Source organism: Natator depressus, chromosome 5, assembly GCF_965152275.1.
Source record: "Natator depressus isolate rNatDep1 chromosome 5, rNatDep2.hap1, whole genome shotgun sequence".
Taxonomy (NCBI): domain Eukaryota; kingdom Metazoa; phylum Chordata; order Testudines; family Cheloniidae; genus Natator; species Natator depressus.
Genome location: NC_134238.1, coordinates 66,914,270 through 66,934,131, shown reverse-complemented (window position 1 = coordinate 66,934,131; position 19,862 = coordinate 66,914,270). Strand labels below are relative to the sequence as shown.

Sequence of the window (19,862 nt, the reverse complement as noted above, 5' to 3'; positions counted from 1 at the left end):
ATCTGGGTTTCCATGAACTTTATTAGCTTGCTGTTTGTGGCATTTTTCAAGTTTAAGCCCATTTTGTTGGCATAGATAACATGGGGCAAGTATTTAATCAGTGTTCCTGTATTTGGCCAGGCCCAATCTATGTTCTCAGGAGAGTCAACCCAGCTCAGCGGAAGGCATGCAGAGCCTGCATAAAACTCTAAGTAGCTAAGTGATATGTCAGTTGAGCTTTCTGACTGAGATGGAAAAATCTGCGAGAAAAAAAAGTTCTGCCAGTCACATTTACTGTGGCTTTCTGATTTAACAGGCCTAGTATACTAATTATTTTCCTTGGGTAGCTGTTTTATTAATTTATAAACAGTATTGCCAACCCCAAGCATCCAAACATCATAAATTTTGGGTTCTTATTAATCATCTTCTGCTTTTTAAACTTTTATGGTGCACTTTTCAAGCTTTTCCCTACAACCATGAGGGCTAGAAAATTACTTTTCTATATATGAAAGCTGAGATTCCAGGAACTGGGGCTTAAAAAAAAAACAAAAAAAAAAACCCACACCACCAAGTATGGTGATATTTGACAATGCGGCAAATATCTTCCCATTTGCTAAGGGGCCATTGATTTGTTTCACCACTTAAACCTCTGATTTTTCTTTGTTGCATCCCTATTCCCTCAAGCTTGCAGCACTACATGGTATTTTTAGAATTTGCCTGGTCACTGATTTTATATTTATTTCATATCATGTTCATAATCAGACAGACCTTCTCCGTAACATGAACATGCTTAGACCTAGAATCAGATTGAACAAATGTCTTGCTGCTAATATATGAAAGAGACTATATCCCAAGGCAGAAAAGGGATCATGTAATTTTCTTAACATTGGCCACCTCTCAGTTAGGCATCTCCACCTTCAGAGCTGTTGCCCAACTATGTGCCTGTATAGGAAGAAATATGACCATACTGTTCATGAACAAGTCACTGATCAGTGTACAACTGCAAGCATAAGCATTTCTTGTAAGTTTGGTAAAAACACCTGAAAATAATGATTTATTTGCATGTGTGAATTTGCATGTTGTTTCCTTTAACTGAACTTTCCCAGCAGCAGCTGGTGACATCTGAAGTTGCATGGACGAACGGGGCGTAATATAAATGCCTAGTCTGTGTTAGGCTTCTCTCCTGCTTTTCTTCCACTGCTTTATATTTTGTCTTACTGGGTGGGTTTTGTACACACCTCTGAAAAGCAGGGCAGGCATTGCTTGCCTTTCATGCTCTGGACTGGCCTGGACCATCTCCAGCCTCTGAATGCTTAAAATGTATCCTGAAAAGCTAATTCTCCTTACTTTGTAAATTCTGAAGGAACAGATTCCCTGTGTGGGCCCTTGGAGGACACAAGATATCCCTTGAAAACATCACTTGGCCAAACAGCATCTCTGACTATTTACCTGCTTGTTTATCTTTGTTGCTGAGCCTTGATCCTGAAATGACTCCACACCTGCACACAGCTTCGTACCTTCAGTAGAGCTTTACTCATGGGGCTGCCTGCTGGATCAAGACTATATACAACAAGTTGTCTAAAAGTTTCCCGATGTCTAACTTTCATTTATTTTCACACATCTATTTTACCACCCAGACAATTCAGTTTAACATAGTCTTTCTTAAGCCTAAGAGGTCTGTAACGTAAGAACTGTCTTCATTAAATGTAGTGAGTCATAATCAATTAATCCCACAAAGAAGGTATTTTTAAATTTCTCAATAATCTTTTTAATTTAAAAAGAGTGCATGTGGGGAGAAGTAGGATGTATGGGCAAAAGGAAGTTAGAGCATTGCTTAAAAACTATGGCTTCTGTTACTTAGCAACAATAGCCTGAACTGCATCAGCTGGTCTGTTTTACCATATAATTATTCTCATTGATTCATCATTAATGACAAATCAAGACAGCTGAACATGACTTCCTTGGGTGGCCAGAGAGACTAATCTGAATATTTAGACTGGATAGAGAAGCAAACTGTTAGTTTAATATTTTCAGCATGGTAGGATACAGAATATCGTAATTTAACAGAATTTTTAATTCAAATGTTCATCTTCATAAATGTATCAAAATTAGGAAACTGACCAACAAGAACACTTATCAGTAAAAACCACATGATACTGAAGGCAATTACACTTTTTATTTGATAGCTATTTCCAATTTTACATGTATTCTGTGACGATATAATTTCATATTGTATGGGAAGATTTTCCAAAGAGCAATCAGGTGCTTATCTCCCATTTATGGATTTGAAAATCTCTCCCTGTAATGCTTTGTATATCAAGTTTTGCTGGAAAAAAATGTTTGATGCCAGTTTGAAGTTCAGGTTAATCCTCTGCTTTCTTCTCAAAGGTCTTTCTTGAAATATTTAAACTCTAAAGTTTCCAGGCTAGCAGCCAATAGACATGTGCAGAAGATGTCTATCAACAGCTCCGTTCTTTTTCTAATTGGTGAGTTCAAGTGCTTCTGGGTGCTCAGACAGATACACAGATTTTGTACTGACACATTGAAACAGAAACAGTGTGGATGGTTATTGATAACTTTCACTAAAGGTATAAATGAATTCCAAGAATAATTTGGCAAAAAAACAGGCAAGGTTTCTGGAGGTGTCAAACAGCTGTTGAGAACAGCACCAAATGAAAATTTGCAAAAATATCATTGACAGTTTGCATTTATGCAGCTCCTTTCAACTGAGGATCTCAAAGTAATTCATCTGAAAATCTACAAACATTAATTAATTGAGTCTCGACACATTCCGGTGAAATAGGTGTATCTATATTAGCATCTTTTAGTACATGGGGATACAGAGGCTGAGAGGTTAAGTATGTGGCCAAGGCCACACAGTGTCATTGAAAGAATTGCGAATAGAATTGAGAGTCTTCCATTCATCCTCTCTTCTAATTAGTAGAAAATGTAATTAAATATTTGAGGCAAGTTTATCTGTGATCATTTGATTCTCTACTTTTCCACAAAATTACACAAACTCAAAAAAAATGAAATAAAAAATCCATGTGTACGTTACACACACGCTATCTCACTTAGGTAAATGCATATCTAAGGGGGAAAGAAAAAAAGAAAACAAATCCTTAAGTCAGAAAATCACCCAGCAAGGAAGGCTTCTATCTGGCTCTTGAATATTTGCCTATGCTTGAATCAAATAATGAATATACTTCTCTGTAAAGACCTGAATGATTCTCTCTAACATTATTACGTATGCCTTTGGTACTACTCATGTTGTATGAAAAGTATGTTCAAGATTTTGTTCTGTATTACTCTTTGATAGCCTACAGTGTCAGGAGTTACAGTAGAATAGAGGAGGATTTATAATTATTAATCATTCTGTTCACTTATTAATTTTAAAAACAGTCTGAACTACAAGTTTTGAAAGTCATATTTCAGTAGTAGTTTTATGGCAACAGGAAGGGATTTTAAAAACGTAAGGAAATGTGATGTTTGGAAGTTCTGAAACAGAAATTTCAATGTATGCAATAGATAAACAAAAGCTCGGCTTTTAATATATATTGTTCTTCATAAAGAACATAAGATAAGTTATAGAGAGTCCACTAAGAGAGTCAGCTATATAAATAGGATCTTGTTTTAGGTTAAACCCAATAAAATTCCGCTTAAACAAAAATGTAATGAAAAAATTCCCCTCCCTTTCTACAAAACATACACAGAAAATTCTTGAAACTTACACTGTTTGCAGTTTTAAACTGTTTTTGCAGGGGGTCAGTATTTCTTAAAGCTCTTCTCTGCACTCCCCCATATTTTTAATTATAGATAAAATTCTAGTGGTCAATCCTTTCCCCAGTGAAGTCATCAGCTTCAGTAGAAGCAGGATTGGGCCCCAGTTGTTTACTCTTAAAATAGGATCCAAAATTTATACCTCAAAAATCAACACTGCAAACCAAAAATGCTACACATATGCTACAGGAAAAGTTTTAAGGTGCTCTGTCTTATTGTTTATATTTGTGCATTTAGCTGACACCAAACTATCTTTAGTCTAGCTCATCTGGCACTTATGAAATATACAAGTTATTTTAACAGAACTGCTTGCATGAATAAGACAGTCAGGATTTGGCTCAGTATGTAATTAATATCTGTTTAAATGACCAACTATTCTCTTGATTAATGGTTCAAAACACTGTGTAGTTACTTAAAAGTCCATGAAAAGCCAAGTATTTCTCTGCAGCTTTCTCAGGTATATTAAAGGAAAACCCATTATAAGTGTAAGTCTAAAGCTACTCTTAGTTATGTACTTTAAATTATTTCAAGATACCTAATCTGTTAGCCTAATGTTTAACAGCAGCACAGTATAACCAAGGCAGTTAAAATGCTATGTAACGGCCAGAAAACACATATTACATAATTCATATTTAAACATTTGTTAAGATTGTCAAGCGGGGGATAAGGTGGTGGCTATGGAAGCCATTCATCAGCCAATTCAGATCTATTGCTTATAAACTTGGAAATACTTTATTCAAAACAGTTTAACTGAAGTTAATGCTGAATAGTTCCCTGTTAACAATCCTTATGATTCCACAAAATGCATACAAGGCCAAGGTGCTCATTGGAATGCAGTAGCAGTTTACATCTTTGATGTCAATAATTGCTTAATCATGCAACTACAAAAGGGTGCATTAAGACAGTGGATGACATCTTGTTGGATGTTAGATATTCAGTATGCCCATATAAATTGCTCATGATGTGACATCTGCAAAGAGCATAGACCTTTCAGTCACTAAAGAATTATTTTTTTAAAAGACGCTTTTTGTTTTGTTTTGGTTTAAAGTGCTTGTTTCTCTAATTCTCTGCATTGTCTATAAACGAACAAAATACAGCCATCGATAGTTTATTAAACAAAAGAAGGTGGGGAGAGGGAGACAGTACCATGACAGCTATGTCTTTCTGCTTCAGCCAGTATTCTCTTTTTTTACATTTACAGACCGTATTAATTTTACTCACTTTACTTGTGTTCTGCACCTCTCTGTTGCTGTTAGTATACAAAGGGTCTGCTCCTGTATACCTTGCAGAGTATTGGATGTGCAGGATTGAAACTCAGTGGAAATATATAACAGTCTATCTATCAAAAATGGCTTAACTAAAAAGTCAGCTTTTTCCTGCAATATTTCTTACAAGACACCAAGGGAAAAATAAATTAAAGGAGCAAAAGCCAACCACTTTTCTTTTTAGCTGTCGTTAAGGAGATCCCTTGAAAGGGTCTATAATAAGATTTCTTGCCCAGGCAATGCAAGGATGTCTGTGTATAATATTCCTATTATCAAAATATAGTTAAAGGAAATTTAACATAAGATGAATCCATTCATGCACAAAGAACTCAGCCCAAGCTATCAAAACTTGGGAAGCCTACAAAAGTGACAAAAATAATAAAGGTCATAAAATTAGAAATGCTATTTTTTTTTTTTTTAGAAAATAAAATAACTTAGCTTTTTGGGGGGTATTTGTTACTTCTGGAGTCTTAAATGGTTTCCCCCCCCCCAGGAATATTTCATGGGCTGCAACATGTTAGAGTAGGAGGCTGAAGGTAACCCTGGTAAGTAACAACTAGGTAAATCCTTTTAAATCCATGATAAGGAAGTAAAAACAAAACAAAACACACTAAAGTTGTAACTTTTGTTTAGATAGATTTTTTTTTTTAAAATAGTTCAGGTGCTATTAGTCCTTGCCTTGTAATTGAAATATGTTTTTTTTTTAATTGTGGCAAAGCTGAATATCCATTCACAGCTTCAAAATATTTGTATGTAGTAGAGTGTATACAAATAGAAAATATTAATCTAAATATACTTTAGATGCAGAGAAAAATGCATAATGAGATCAAAGCCTAAAGCTAGAGCAGCTGTGAATACTATTTATATGAGGGATTTTTACTCGTTTAAAGGGAAACACATAACAAAACAGAGAAACTGAAGTGGTGTTTGACCTATTCATTTAATTTGGTATTTCGGACTAGTCCAGTGTGGGGAATTTTATCGGGCTCACTTTTCTAGTCTGTTTAAGAAATACCAACATGAAGTGCGGCATGATAATCTACCACTGGAGGGAGTCTGGGAGCTTTCAAACAGCTCAAAAGTACCGGGAAAACGGCGAGCCACAGGGGGAGACTGAGTGGGCACGGAAGAGAAGGACACGATGAGAGAGGTTTTTTATTGAAGCAAGAGAAAATACAGTGGCGCCGGCACGATTTCAGTCCAAAACTAAAGGTGCTTGGGTCAGACGAGACAGGAATACTTGAGAGGGACCTGGGAGGGGGTAACTGTAGCCTGAGTGCTGTGACCCTTCGCAGTCCATGCCGCCTTCTGTCCATAGAAAAAGAGCAAAGCCCTTGTCCACAACTATTGTCCCATTCAGCCAACCTCTTCCTGAGGCTTTTGCAAACTTCGGAGCTAAACGGGTTTGTAGCTTGGGGGGACAAATGGAAGGTAAGAGACCGTGTGTCTGTATAGACACAACACACCCCTTTAAATTAGGGATGGAGAAGCTCACCTGATCTAAGCTCCCTGCCAGTGCAGCATAGCACGTCCAGCTGGTGCATGGTGATGGCATTTCTGCCCTTTGAGAGATGTTAATGAAATAGAGCTGAGTAGTTCCATTATTATTAGCTCATCCTCATAGTTTACACGTAGAACTTGCAGTGTTTTTTGGCGGTTCATTTTGCCGCATTAACACCAGCTCCGCCGATGCGGGGTTACATTTGTCTGATAATTGTCCAATGAGATATTTGCAGGACACGCCCAATTATAAACTCTCGCTTGAATAAACTACTTTAAAGACACACACAGCCGTTTAGCAAGCCAAAATGCAATTGTTGGAAGAAGAGGATTAAATCTGTTTTCCAGACTGCTAAACAACCGTCCGGTTTTAATTTGATTATGTAATATTTAAGATTAGCGTTGCAATTTTGCAAACCAATTCAATTGATCCTGTGGCATCTCATCCAGTAACAGCTGATGTCAGATCCCCGGTGGCGTATAAATCATATATCTAAATCTAAACTAAGTGATGAAGGAGCTTTATTGCACGATTGAATTATTTTCTACACTCTTTTCAGTGACTGCTGCACACTCTTAAGATTGAGTTTATGGGCGTGTATGTGAGTGAGAGAGGACCCCTAGACAGAACCTGGGTTGAAATGGTTACATTTAGCAGTAAGGCCATACACGGACCACTCGGATCTCCTTGTAATTCAATTAGTCAGGTTTCAGGAAGGTGAGGCTGGGTAAATTTTTTGGCATGGGGTAGGGGGGAATAAGAAACGCCCCTTTTCTCGCGTCGTAAACCAATCCGCGTGCAGTAAAAAAAAAAGGGGAAAAAAAGCAGTCTGTAAGCAAACAGCAGGCTGTGCCCTGACTGGCTGCGCCGGCACATCCCCCCCTCCCTTGCTCAAGTAAACTGCATGCAAAAATCCCACATGATCAACCAGCAGCGCCTGTGCTCCGAGCTAGATGTCTGCGCCTCCTCCGTGCCTCTACTCCTCGCACACACCAGCTTCCAGATCTCTTTTCTGACGCACACGCATGTGTATGTATGTGCGTGTGTGTGTGTATATATATATATATATATATATATATACCGTGTATATAGCTATGCAGCTGTCTGTTGCACACGCACATGCACACGCACACAGACGCCCAGAGCACTAGGCTCCTAGATTTTCCTAGGCTGCTGATGTCGGATTTACAGGCAGTGAAGGGACCAGCGTTGCAAAAGGGGGCGTGACAGTTTAAATATCCCCCCTCCCAAACATTTTTTTTTTTTTTGCAAAACTGACTCCCCCCCCACCCCCCGCCGCTGCATTCAAGTGTATTTGCTTGCTAGGGCGGAATATTTTTTTCTTCAGCGGGAAAAGCTGCCGGGCAAGACCAAGACGAAGGCTTGATTTGTTTTCTGATGTAGTCCTCTGAGGGGTGCTTGCTTTCCTCCCCCTTCCCTCGCTCTTTCAAACTGTTTCGTCCTTCTTCCCAAGTCGACGGTTCAGGGATGGACCCTGCTTTATTCTAACACAGACACTTTGGGAAGCTGAGGGAGGAGATTCCTGCGGCTCCATCTCGTTCCCTGTGCAGAGGAGGCGGCTTGACACCAGCATCACCAGAGGAGTTTGTGGGCTTTCAGTTTCCGCGCCTGCGGGGTTCGGCTGGTTTTACAGCCTCTCCTAAAACACCCTCATTTCCATCTGCTCGAGTCCCGCGCCGCAGTACTGCTTGGATTGGCCGCTTTTTGTGCCTTTGCTGTGGCTCGGTCCGTGGTGCATCCAGCGCCCAGGAACAGGAAGGACAAGAAACCCACCCCACGAAGTGTCCTCCACCCGAGACGCTCTCTGCTGCAGAGCAGGCTCCCCAGCTCCATCCGCGCAGCAGCCGGACTCCTCGGGGCTCGCGTGCTGCCCTTCTGCAGTGTGTGTGTGTGTGGGGGGAGAGCCGTAAACTTTGTACTGGCTGCACGGATTCGCCTCCCGCCCGGCCCAGCTGCCTGGACACATTCCCAGGACCCCGGGGGGGAGGGCGCCAGAGGGAAGATTTGTTGCTGCTGGTGCCCCTCCATCCTCGCGCGCTTACCTGAACCGGTTGCAGCTGCCTCCCGAGCCGGAGGGCTGCGAAGGAAGGAAGGACCTTGAATCCCCTCCCCGCATGTGCCACCAGCCACCAAGTAACTTTGCAAGAGGCCGGAGAGCGGTGCCTTGAGAGGAGCCCCCAGCCTAGCGCTAGCAGCCTCCCGGCACCGGTGTATGTCTCCTCGTGGGCTCTGCACTGGACTCCCGGCTGCCGCCGCCCGGCTCGGCTCCCACATCCCCCTGCCGGGGTGACTAAGCTCCAGCGGCTCCTGAAGGGACCCAAGGATCCTCCCCCCCCCGCCACACCCTATCGGGGGGGCGTCTTGCTGCGGCTTGTCAGTGCAGCCTCCGTGTGGCCCCCTCCCTGCCCTTTCTGTGACTTGACTGCCTGAGTGGACACCCCCCGGTGGCGGTGTGGGCCGGGACTCAGTGATGTTGCACGTGGAGATGTTGACGCTGGTGTTTCTGGTGCTCTGGATGTGTGTGTTCAGCCAGGATCCCGGCTCCAAGGCGGTGGCCGATCGCTATGCCGTCTACTGGAACAGCACCAACCCCAGGTAAGAAGGGCGAGGGGCGGGCGTGGGAGCCGATCCCCGAGCACCCGCTGTGCTGGGCTCTTCTCCCATGGAGGGCGTGAGGAGTGAGCAGCGCCGTACGCCGGGGGAGATCGGAGCGCTCCTCCGGCTGTACACGTGCTCCGAGCACAGGCGACGAGGACTGGGAAGGAGAGGAAGGGGCTGTCCCCCCACTTCACGTAGCCGACAGAGAAGGGCTTCCGGGCAGCGCCCTCCGGGGCTGGAGTAGGAGTCTCTCGACCAGTGCCTGGAAACCTACTTGTCTGCAAGAGGGGCGAAAACTTTCTTCTTCGGGCTGCGTTAAGTGCAGCAGGAGGGGGAACTCTTAGTTTGGGTCTTCCCCGTTCTGCATAGCAAACAATATTGCATCAGGCTAACTGCCCCCTTGTGCTTGGCACTTTGGTTCCTTAGAGGGCCAAATAGTGATACTTGTGTATCAAAGTGGAGGTGCGGCATCTACAGTTAATAATGAACTCTGTGTATATGTGTCTGTACATATATCGGCATATGTGTAAGCATATGCGTTTATAAACATTTTAAAATCTAATTCCCTATTCTGGATATGTAGTGAAACCCATTTACACTGACCTCTGCTGCTCTTTATAACGATGTGAAATGAAAGTCTTGAACTGTTTCAGTGCACTGCCGCCTCCGTTATAGTGAACCTGTTTATAGTGGATTTGTTCTGGGGGGGCGGAATTACTTTTCTGTAAGAGGGTTTCGCTAGGGAGAGAAGGGAAACGTTTTGCCTGGATTGAGATTGTAGAGGCGCCTGGAACTGGCTTCCTTGCAGCCACATGTGGCAGCTGTTCCGTATCAGGGCTTCAGAGATGGAGTAAAGGAGCAGCGTCCCTCTGCATGAACTTATGTAAGCTGGTTAAGTCACATTAACGGAGCAAAGAAGCCTCCAACTTCTAAAAGTTCAGCACTTGTAGATGAGTCCTGGACTGAATGTTTCCCATGAAAAAGGGCAGCTTCTCTTGCTCAAGTTGTCATAGCAAATTCAAGTGCAATAGTTAGTGATGCACTCACAATAAAAGGGGCATCTGATGGTTTAGAACTACATTTATAAATGTTGGTGTGGGAGGAGGAACGAGTTGTTCACTGAGCCACTTAGTGAGAATCAAACTGTTCTTGAATTATAGTTGACAAGACAAATAGACTGCAAGCTTTCCAGTTGGGATTGTGCTAAAAGATTTTTTTTTTTGTATCTTTGCACGTTTTTGGATAGTGTAGCTATAAATGAAAGATTTTTATTTCAGAACTTTCTATTCATAATGTTAAATGAACCTTCTTTGAAATAAGAGGTTTTATTTAGCATCTATCAGTGTTCCTGTTATTTCCCCTTTACTTCAGTATAATGATATTTCAGTCCTGTTCCAAATGGTATCCATATGTTTAGGTAAAAAGTCACCTGTTATATTTTTGCCTTGTTAAAGTAAATGTGAGCAGATTTTTTTTTTTTAAACCTGTCACCCTAGTCAAAGTAAATTTGAGGACTTTAGGTTATCTCTGTTTTATGTTTCTGATACTGCTGTTTGGATTGCGATTAGCACATTGATTTTTGTTACATGTCATGTTTTTTAATACATCTGCATTGTTTGCAGAATATCTTTGTACTCTGTATACCATTGGTATCACCTATTTTTGAAGCCAAAGTTAACTGGCAGAATTTTCAAGTGCCTGGAGTTTGCTAGTTAGCTTAGTTCTTTAATGTTATGTTTCTGATGGCAGCTTTTCAGTAAAGTTAAACTGATGTAAAAGAACAGTGACAGAAAACAATGATTTATCTGGATAATTTTTTAGTTGTGATGAGTAACTATACTTTTTTAAAAAAAATCTGTCACCACGGGCATAACATTAAAGTACTACTACAGTAGAATTAAGGAAGGTCCTACCTCCCATCACACTTAGATATATTTTAAAGCATATGCCTCTTTAAAAAATATTGTGTCATCAAACAAAGTTTTCTTAAAATAAAGTTGAAATGAAACACAGTAAAATCATTTTTAAAAAAAATCAACCCTCAAACAAACAATGTTCACTTACTCTACTGTAAAGATAGAGAAATATTTGAGGGAGTAAATTTGACCAAATGATATGCACATGTTGCTAGTATGGAGATTTTTTTTAAACAAAGTCTATAATTTTAACTTTTCTGCTTCTCTGTGTGTAGTTATTATGCATGGCTTGTAAAAAGGTGAAGATACTTGAAATAATATTTAATGTGACAATAAGTAGTATGTATTTAATGGGTTGCTTTGGAATGATTTTTATTAAACTTTATAAATTTACATCACTGTAAAATAACCTTTTGTAACTTAAACTTTCAACATCTTCAAAGAAAACTTTTTGGTTTTGTTAAACTTCCAAATACAGGAGGAGCATGAGTTCATTAAAAATTATTTTAAGCCATCTCTTCTTAAAAAACAAAGCAAAACTAAACAAAAAACACTTTCTTGATATCTTAAAATAGGAAGCAGCCTTTTTTTTTTTTAAAGTATCTGCTTCTATATTACATGTTTGTTCAAGAGTTAAAATATGGTAAAGTTATAAAGAGCTACTCTTCTGTTTTATAGAGTAGTGGCAGTAAAAATCTGTATTTTGTTCATGCCTATCAAGTTCCACAATCTTGTGCTATAAAAACAGGCAAACATCTGTTTGAATATACATAAGAGGATGGGAGGAAAACTTGCTTTGTATTTTGTATTGCCTTTGTCAGGATCTAAGTTCAGAAGGTAACATTCAGTCTGGTTATCAAAATTTTAAAACTAGTTAGTTGTTCAATAGTCATAACTTGTCAGTAATTTTTCTTTGTATGTCAGAGGATTGACTGCATTTTGTTTTTACTAACGTGGCAATCAAAAACAATACCTAATTGGATATTAACAATCTGAATTGGCAGGTGAAATAATGTTGTATTTCTTTGACCTCTAATGTAGCTATAATAGTTTAACTTACTTTTTTATAATATTTATCCAAAATTACCAATCCACTGTGAAGTAATTATTCAGTTAAAAATTCAAATTTCAATTCAAGCGTAAGAAAATAGAAAAATGCTCTACAATACAGTTTCTTCAAACCTTTTGAGTGAATAGATTTTTCATGTACTTCTAACAAGTACAGCTATATCTTGGTTTTATAGTTACTAACCTAACTAAACAACTTATGAAAACAGAAATAATTCCTATTATTATTATTATTATTATTAAAAAGTCATATTAACAATCTGATGAGTGGTGCAAATAGATTAGTGCCTGCAGTATGAAACACACTTCCTTAAATAAAACACCATGAGTATATTACAAAGGTTTGTATTGGATATTTTTTGAATAGATGCCAAAATCCTGGTAGAATAGTTAAAATATCTTCTGTAATACGGTTAGTAATATAACAAAATAATTTATTTTTAAATCATCCAAATATATTTTCAGAAAAATCACTTAGAAGTATCATTTTGCTTACTTCCTATTATGTCACTTTAATTAACAAAATATATGACTCCTCATAAATTCCATATGCTGATTCCAAATAAAAACATGTGTTCCACTTCTATAAATGTGAAGCTTTCTAAAATGTGGTAAAATAAGGTTGCTTTATTACAGGTGAAACGCCTGTGTAAAAATTTGTGGATAGAATATTTTACAATAGGTATTCTTGAAAATTTTATGCAAGTGATTTTTATACGTGGTTTTGTAGATGTTAAAGTGCTTGTGAATTCTGATCTTCTCCTAAAACACATTAGTCTTACATCTGTGACTGCAGAAGTACCACTTCACTGTAGAGACATAGTAAGATTCTTGTCATAGCCACGTTCCTGTGTGCAACATTTAACATAGTTTTGAGAGTTCATTCAGAATGCAACGTATTGATTTCATCTGACTCATCAGTACCTTGATGATGACGATTCGGTCACCGACATTTCTCCCGTTTAGGGCCAGATCCTGCAATTGCTAGCTACTGAGCACTTGCCGTTGTGAGTAGTATTACTGAAGTCAAATTGGACTACTTGCCGTAGTAAGTGCTATGCGCTGTACTCATTGCAGGATTGCATTTCAAGACTGCAATTTCTGTTTAATTATAAAAGTTATTTCAAGAGTTGCATGTTATGTAGAATTTATAAATTGATTCTGGTTTTAAAGAATTTTAAATAGTGTGTGTTTCTAGTTAGGTCAAATCTCTTATCACTAATACAAAGGGCAAAATCTTGCTCGTCTCACTTGGAACTAATTCTGTTGAAATGAGCGGTATTTACATGAGAAGGGTGTATGCCGTTGGCCGTAATAAATAACTTTGGTAAAAATATATGTAATTTAAAATTCAATATAATTATTTGTATTCATGGGTTGATCGCTCTAGATATAGATATGTGTGTATATATGAGGGTCTACTGGAAACAATATAGTCAAAATAATTTTAATCTCTAACTGGATGGTTCTGATAATCATAAGTGATGCCATAATTTGACTCATCAATATTAGAGTTCTCATTAGGATAGTTGCTTGAGGTCTCAAGTACAGAGTAGAAAAATGAGCATGTTCCTGTAAATTCCATGAATAGATTAAAATTTCCAATGCAGGTGTCTAAAGTTAGGAAGCTGAATCCATAGTTAGGCACTTAGCCCTTGATTCAGGGAAGTATCTGTGTTCACAAAAGCACTTATGTACCTGTTTAAGTCCCATTATAATAAACAGGACTTAAGTATATGCTAACAGATAAGTGTTCGCTTAAGTGATTTCCTGTATCAGAGCCTGAAAGAAGTGGACAGATTTTTCAGGTTCGTTTTCAGAGTTAATGAGCACCCTCAGCTTCTGTTGACTTCTCAAAACTGAGTCATACATCTAAGTACCTCAGCATCTTTATGCACTTGCGTTTGAAAATTTGGCCAGAATATGTTGATTTCAAATGCACAAGTCGTATGGATGGGTTTATTTTTTAAAACCATGAAATATTCCTGCAGAAATGAGGGAAATTACATGGAAAGGGTTGGAGCTCAGAGAGTATAGATTTCAACTGATCAGTTTGAATCGGTGTTGGGAGCAAAGTGGGGAGAACCAAGGTGTTTGATATTGATCATTCAGAATTTGTTAAACTTCAAAAGGGACATACTGCTTTAAGTACTAGAAGTATTCAGTCTTTCCATCTTTGGGTACGATATGTCTTGTATTTGGAGGGATAGTTTTATCTGGCAGCTCAAATCAGAAAGACAATAAGATCTCTGGCCCAATACATTTCTTATGATTAAACATGCAGCAGTAGAGGCTTCAGTAGTTCATTTCACCTAGCTTAGCAGATTTTAATAATGTTACTGTACCCTTTGTGACTCTGAAAAAATACCTTTTGGTTGAATTAGTCATGGCGTCCCTCTGTGAAACCTGCACAATAGTTTTACAGGCCCACATCTTTGCAGGGAGGAAATTTAGTTAAGGGGTAAATTACTGTCCTGAAATTCTTCCCATTTAAACTTTTGCAAATGCCCATAGTGAGGGCATTTCATTACACTCTGCCCACTGGCCCTATTTCCTTGGAGAAGGACAGATAAAGATGAGCCTTTCTTTTTCTCCCCTGTTGCTATGAGCCCAGCAATCTACCAGTGCCATGCTGGGCTGGGAAAATGAATAAATATAATTAGTCCTTCAGGAGTCCTGGCCTTTGCAGTCTTAGGGAGGGGCATACATACATACATACACATACATGTACACAGACACACAGAAGTGTCTTTAAAAAGTGGTGGTGGTGGGGAGAATAGCATAAATGTAACAATCACCAAGAAAAGAAAGGAAATATGAAAGTTTTTTTTAATTAATAAAGATGGCTAAACTCACAGGATGAACAGTGTGTTGTACAAACGGTTTCCCAGCCATCCTCTTCCAATTAAAAAAAAATACAATTTCTTATTTGATTAAAAATAAAAAAATGTGGTTTTTAGTTCTTGGCCTTCCCCTCCACTACCCTACTTCTTTCACACGTTGGTAGTCCCTTAGTAGCAATGTATATAAACAAATGTAATATGAAACACATGAAATTACAGGCCACTGCTTCAGAAAACAAACCACTGAGAATTCTCTGCATTTATTAAAATACAGTGCTACTGCTTTTTTCCTGAAATAATCCCACATTAGGAAGTACGCTATACTGCTTAAATATTGTGATTTAATTAAAAGAGCACATAAAGTGGGAGGGTTGTGGGGAGTTCATGTTGCTGTGAGGCAATAGTTCACGTTGGAGAAAACAATATTGAGGAGAAGCCACTCTTGCAGTCTGAGAAACTGAGTTGAGTGTAATTCTTCCTTGGTTAGCAATATGTGTCCTTTTGTTTTGGTTGACAGGTTAAGGGTTTTATGTAAGAAATGTCTTAAAATTGAAATGCAGAGAAGCTCAAGAATTTTTTTCTTCTTCTACTCACTCCATGCCCCTCTCTCCACTTCTGAGCACTGCTTTGAAAAAATGTCTTTGGGCTCATGATTAATCTAATCTTCTTCTATTTCTGAATGATGTATTCATTATTGAGAAGAGAGGATTCTGTTTTGTTTAAATTTTCTTAACACTTCTGCATAAAGAGGTAGTCAGCAGCATACTAACATAATTAAATGGACATGTTTAGTTTAAAACAGGCATATTATTGAAACTGCTTTCTGGTGATTATTACAGCTATTGTGAGTAAACCTATGGTAATGTACTTCAGCATAGTTGAATATAAAAATAAAAATCTTCAGGTCTCAGAATTCTTCCTGGTACTTTTGCATTGTCTCTGTTAATTGTACTCTCTACATGATAGATTACAATAGTTGAGCCCAGTTAAAATGGAATAGTATTCTTTAGTGTGCAAGCCTCCATATAGTTGAAATCCTGGTTTTTAAGGATCCTACGATCGATTGCAAAATAGTGAAACAATACAGTCCGGTATTGGCAAAATTTAAAACAAAAAGAATCTATATTAAAATCAACCATTTGAAAGAGAATACACTATTTTACAGTGATCATGAGCTTGGATTTCACTCAGGTAGAGTTCTATAGGTTCCAATAAAATAAAATAAAATCTTTGTCTTAAGAATTATACCTTTATATATTTGACATTTGATAGGTAGATGAAAATGAACTGTCAATCCTTATTTTTCATTTAAGTTGGGAATAAAAATGGGTTTAACTAATTTATTTTTCTTCAATACTTGCTGCAAAACATAGAGAAATGTTTGTAATTGATACCCATGTTTGACTATCTCGTATGCTAGAGTTTTTCCATGATTTGTTTCAGTTAAATGAAGGAGCAGTAACATGCATTTCAGTGAGAGAGCATCTAGTAGCTAAATGTGTGAACGTTCTGCTAACTGACAAGCTATATACTTGAGTTGCTAATACTGATGTTTGATAGCAAGTTCTTCATGATCGGCAGTTTTCATTTATAATCTTCAAGCCTGTTTGTTTTTTAATTTCTATTGCAACTACTTTGTAATCTGTTAGCATGAATGGGCAAAGATTCAGGCATGTCAAAAACTTTCAATAAGGTGAAATCTATGAATACAGTATTTACAGCAGAAGTGTGTTTTTACTTTTAAAAATTTCCTTTTCGCTCATTAAGTGAATATATTTGTCCGGGAGACAATTGCGCAACAAAAACTACTTTGCTGCATTATTATTAGTAGGTTGCTTGGCTAACTTTTTACTTTCATTTCAGTTACACCAAGTACTTTCCAAAGAGCCATTTTTGGTTGAGTTGAGCCTGTTTGGCTCTTGAGGAGAGAAGTGAAATGGAAATGGAGAGTAGAGAAGGACTAAACCATTTGAGAGTCATTTGGTGAGGTAAAAACTGGACTGGGAGAAGCGTGAGGTTTCTACTTTTATCTCCCTTCAATTTACTAAAATGTTGCTAAATGCTGTGTTCTATTTTATAGCAAATATTTGGCCTGTTTCTTTTTTTTTCTTTCTTTTTTTTTTTTTTTAAAGATTAAAATTTCTGCGTCACGTGCTTTTGTATAAAACTCACTCACTGTGCCAGAATTAATCTTTACTTTGTGGCAAGACATTCGTTGTTCATTAGAAGAATATATTCTTTTTTCTCCCCAAAGTTGTTTTTCATTTCTTTGCTGTTGGGTGAATGCTTGCCAGCCGCTGGCAAATCCACATTGCACTCGAGTGGTCCACCAACACATGCTGTATACCTTAGCACTTCCCTAGTGGCTAGTAACGAAACATTGCATTTTTGCTTTTTGTACATTTTAAAGTAGTAATCCACATATTCAGATTCTTTGTTATGAAGAACCATCTTGCCTCCCACATACATGCATACTCCTCAGCCCCCACAGTTATATAATCTCATAGGGAACTATTGAGGGACATAATGATTTTTTGATAATGCACATTATTATACTGTGTGGTTTTGGTTTGTATTTTGTTTTGCTTAAAGTGTAATTTTCCTGCTGAGTATGTTTCTCCAGATATCAAGTGCTTATCTTTACTGTGGAATCAGGGTTCAGTAAATTCTAAATCACTTAATAAAAACAAAACTTTTGTGGTGCTGTGTAACCAAACATGTAGATTTTTGTTTGATGCCAACTTTAAAATTTATTCTATCTGTTGATATGGTGATAATCTTTACTGTGCCAATCTGCTGTATTGGACTGGCAATATTGGTTAGCGATTGGCCCCGGGCTGGCAACAGCTTTACCAGAACTGCCATTGTCTTTCTTTGAATTAATGAAATGGCTCCAAAGAACCTTAAAAATTAAATAGACATTCTCTATTTTGATTCACTCAACATGTTTGTGACAGATGTTTTATAATAGTAAATATGCCCTAAAATAGTGGGGGGGGGAGAAGGAATGGAGAAATGACGCGCTTTAACAATGAACAGATAACTCGTTCCTTAACTGACCAACAAAGGCCTCTAAAGGCCACTGTTGCCAAAATATTTTTCCTCTGATTTAGTTATGTGGTAAACGCAAAAAATCTTTATGTAGCTTTATTTGCTGGTCCAAGCTTTTGAGGTTTACATTTTTAACTTTCCTGCAAATTATTAGTGTTTGTCAAACCTGTAACTGCAGCTACTGTTATGCTCCTTGTATAAAAATACAACAGAAAGAGAAAGTAAATAAAAAGCATTTTTTCCTTATGATAACAGAAACTTGTCGTGCCTTAGTTAGCTCAGTTGGTGAGTTAGTGGGGTTGGGTAATTTTGGAGATTTATTATTTGCCTGCCCTTGATAGCATTAGAAGTTTGTCTTTCCCTGCAGTTTTATTGGTGTCAGTGAGGTTTTCTTTGAGTTGTACTGTAAAGTTGCTGTTGAACAAAAACAAAAATAATTCAACTTAAAAGAACAGTAAACATGCTCCTAGAGAGAGGAAATGTATTCTCCTATCATTAGCAAGTAGGAGTTGACAAAGTAGAAGCTTTCAATCCTACTTTCCCTCCTAGTGTTTTCAGGAAAGGAGGGAATAAAGAGAGACTCTGGAATTTCAAAGTAGTGACCTTCTGACACTCACACACAGCATGGTCATTGCACTGGCACAGAAAGTGCCTTAAGCTACCAGAATGGCAAACTGATTTTTGAAGTCACTGATATGAGAGCCAGCTGAATGGGGGATGGAGGCTCTGCCATTGACTTCACAGCTATTTGCAAATTTCCATTTTATTGCAAGATACTTTAACTTTTAAATTCCAAAACTTACTATTAAAGAATAATGTTACTTTGTTCAGTTTAGCCAGGGATTTGTGACTGTTACATAAACTTACTACCATTTGGTCCAGAATTCTGTGGTTATTCTTCATAGAGATCTGCTGCACAAAGTAATTTCGTTCATCTGGTGGTGGGGAGGGATGAGAAACAATGACGGGAGGTTCATATCAACATTCTTCTGCAAGTAAAATCCTCATCCACGTTATTTAGTCACTAGAGCCTTTTTTAAAGATGTAGGCTGAGATTTGGAACAAGTAACAAAGAACCAGTTCAGGCCCCCCGCCCCCCTTCAGGTTACATGGGATCTCCTGGATAACCACTGCATGCATAGTATAGAAAAGACCTAATATTTTACATGCTGCCCTTTTGTATTTGTTTACTATTATTACTTCAATACACTTTACATCTTTTTATAGTTCTCTTAGGGCTTAGTTTATTAAAAATTAGTGATCCATCACTAAGAGGGGTACAGTACAAATAGCGGTGTTCCCGTCAGAGAGTTTTTGTGCCAGACCGAGGAAATAATAGGGATGTGAAAGCTGCCAAAAAGTGCGTCTCCCAATTGCTAATTAATCAGGCAAAAAAACCCACAAAAACAAACAAACCCCCAACCTCTCAGGGACAGAACTAGAGAGGCTGTCATAGTTGATATTGGGAAAATGTACTCTAAATATTGAATAAAGCTATTTTAAAACAAAGTAAGGGGATATGTTTCCCTTTTAGCTGCTATCACAATATATGTATTTTCTTTAAAACGATTTTAAAAATGTTAACTACAAATTTGAGTTGGTGGGAAATTTTGGTGGTGTTGTTCCTGATGTTGTCAATAGCTTGAGCTTCTTAAATAGCATGTCACTTTTTTTGAATGAACACACATTGTTTTCCCTATTGAGCATTCCCCAGTAATTTTAAAGTGGGGGTCATTTGAAGCTGTGTAGCACTAGAGTAAGTGGTAATACAGTATAATATTAGTTTAAATTGTCAGTAAACAGTCACAGGGAAAATATATTTGAAAAGCCCACATTTTCA

General features: G+C 38.1%; 1 protein-coding gene across 2 annotated transcripts in view; it reads left to right on the top strand.

The window, feature by feature from the left end:
* The first annotated feature begins 7,478 nt into the window (after positions 1–7,478).
* The window catches only part of EFNA5 (ephrin A5), a 265,947-nt gene continuing 253,563 nt past the window's right edge, over positions 7,479–19,862 (top strand). Inside the window, exon 1 of one of the 2 annotated variants that reach the window (XM_074952923.1) lies at positions 7,479–9,141. In XM_074952923.1, coding sequence (XP_074809024.1) covers positions 9,017–9,141 — 125 coding nt within the window. In that variant the 5' untranslated portion in view covers positions 7,479–9,016. The remainder of the gene's footprint in view (positions 9,142–19,862) is intronic. The other variant, XM_074952922.1, reaches the window with a different exon arrangement.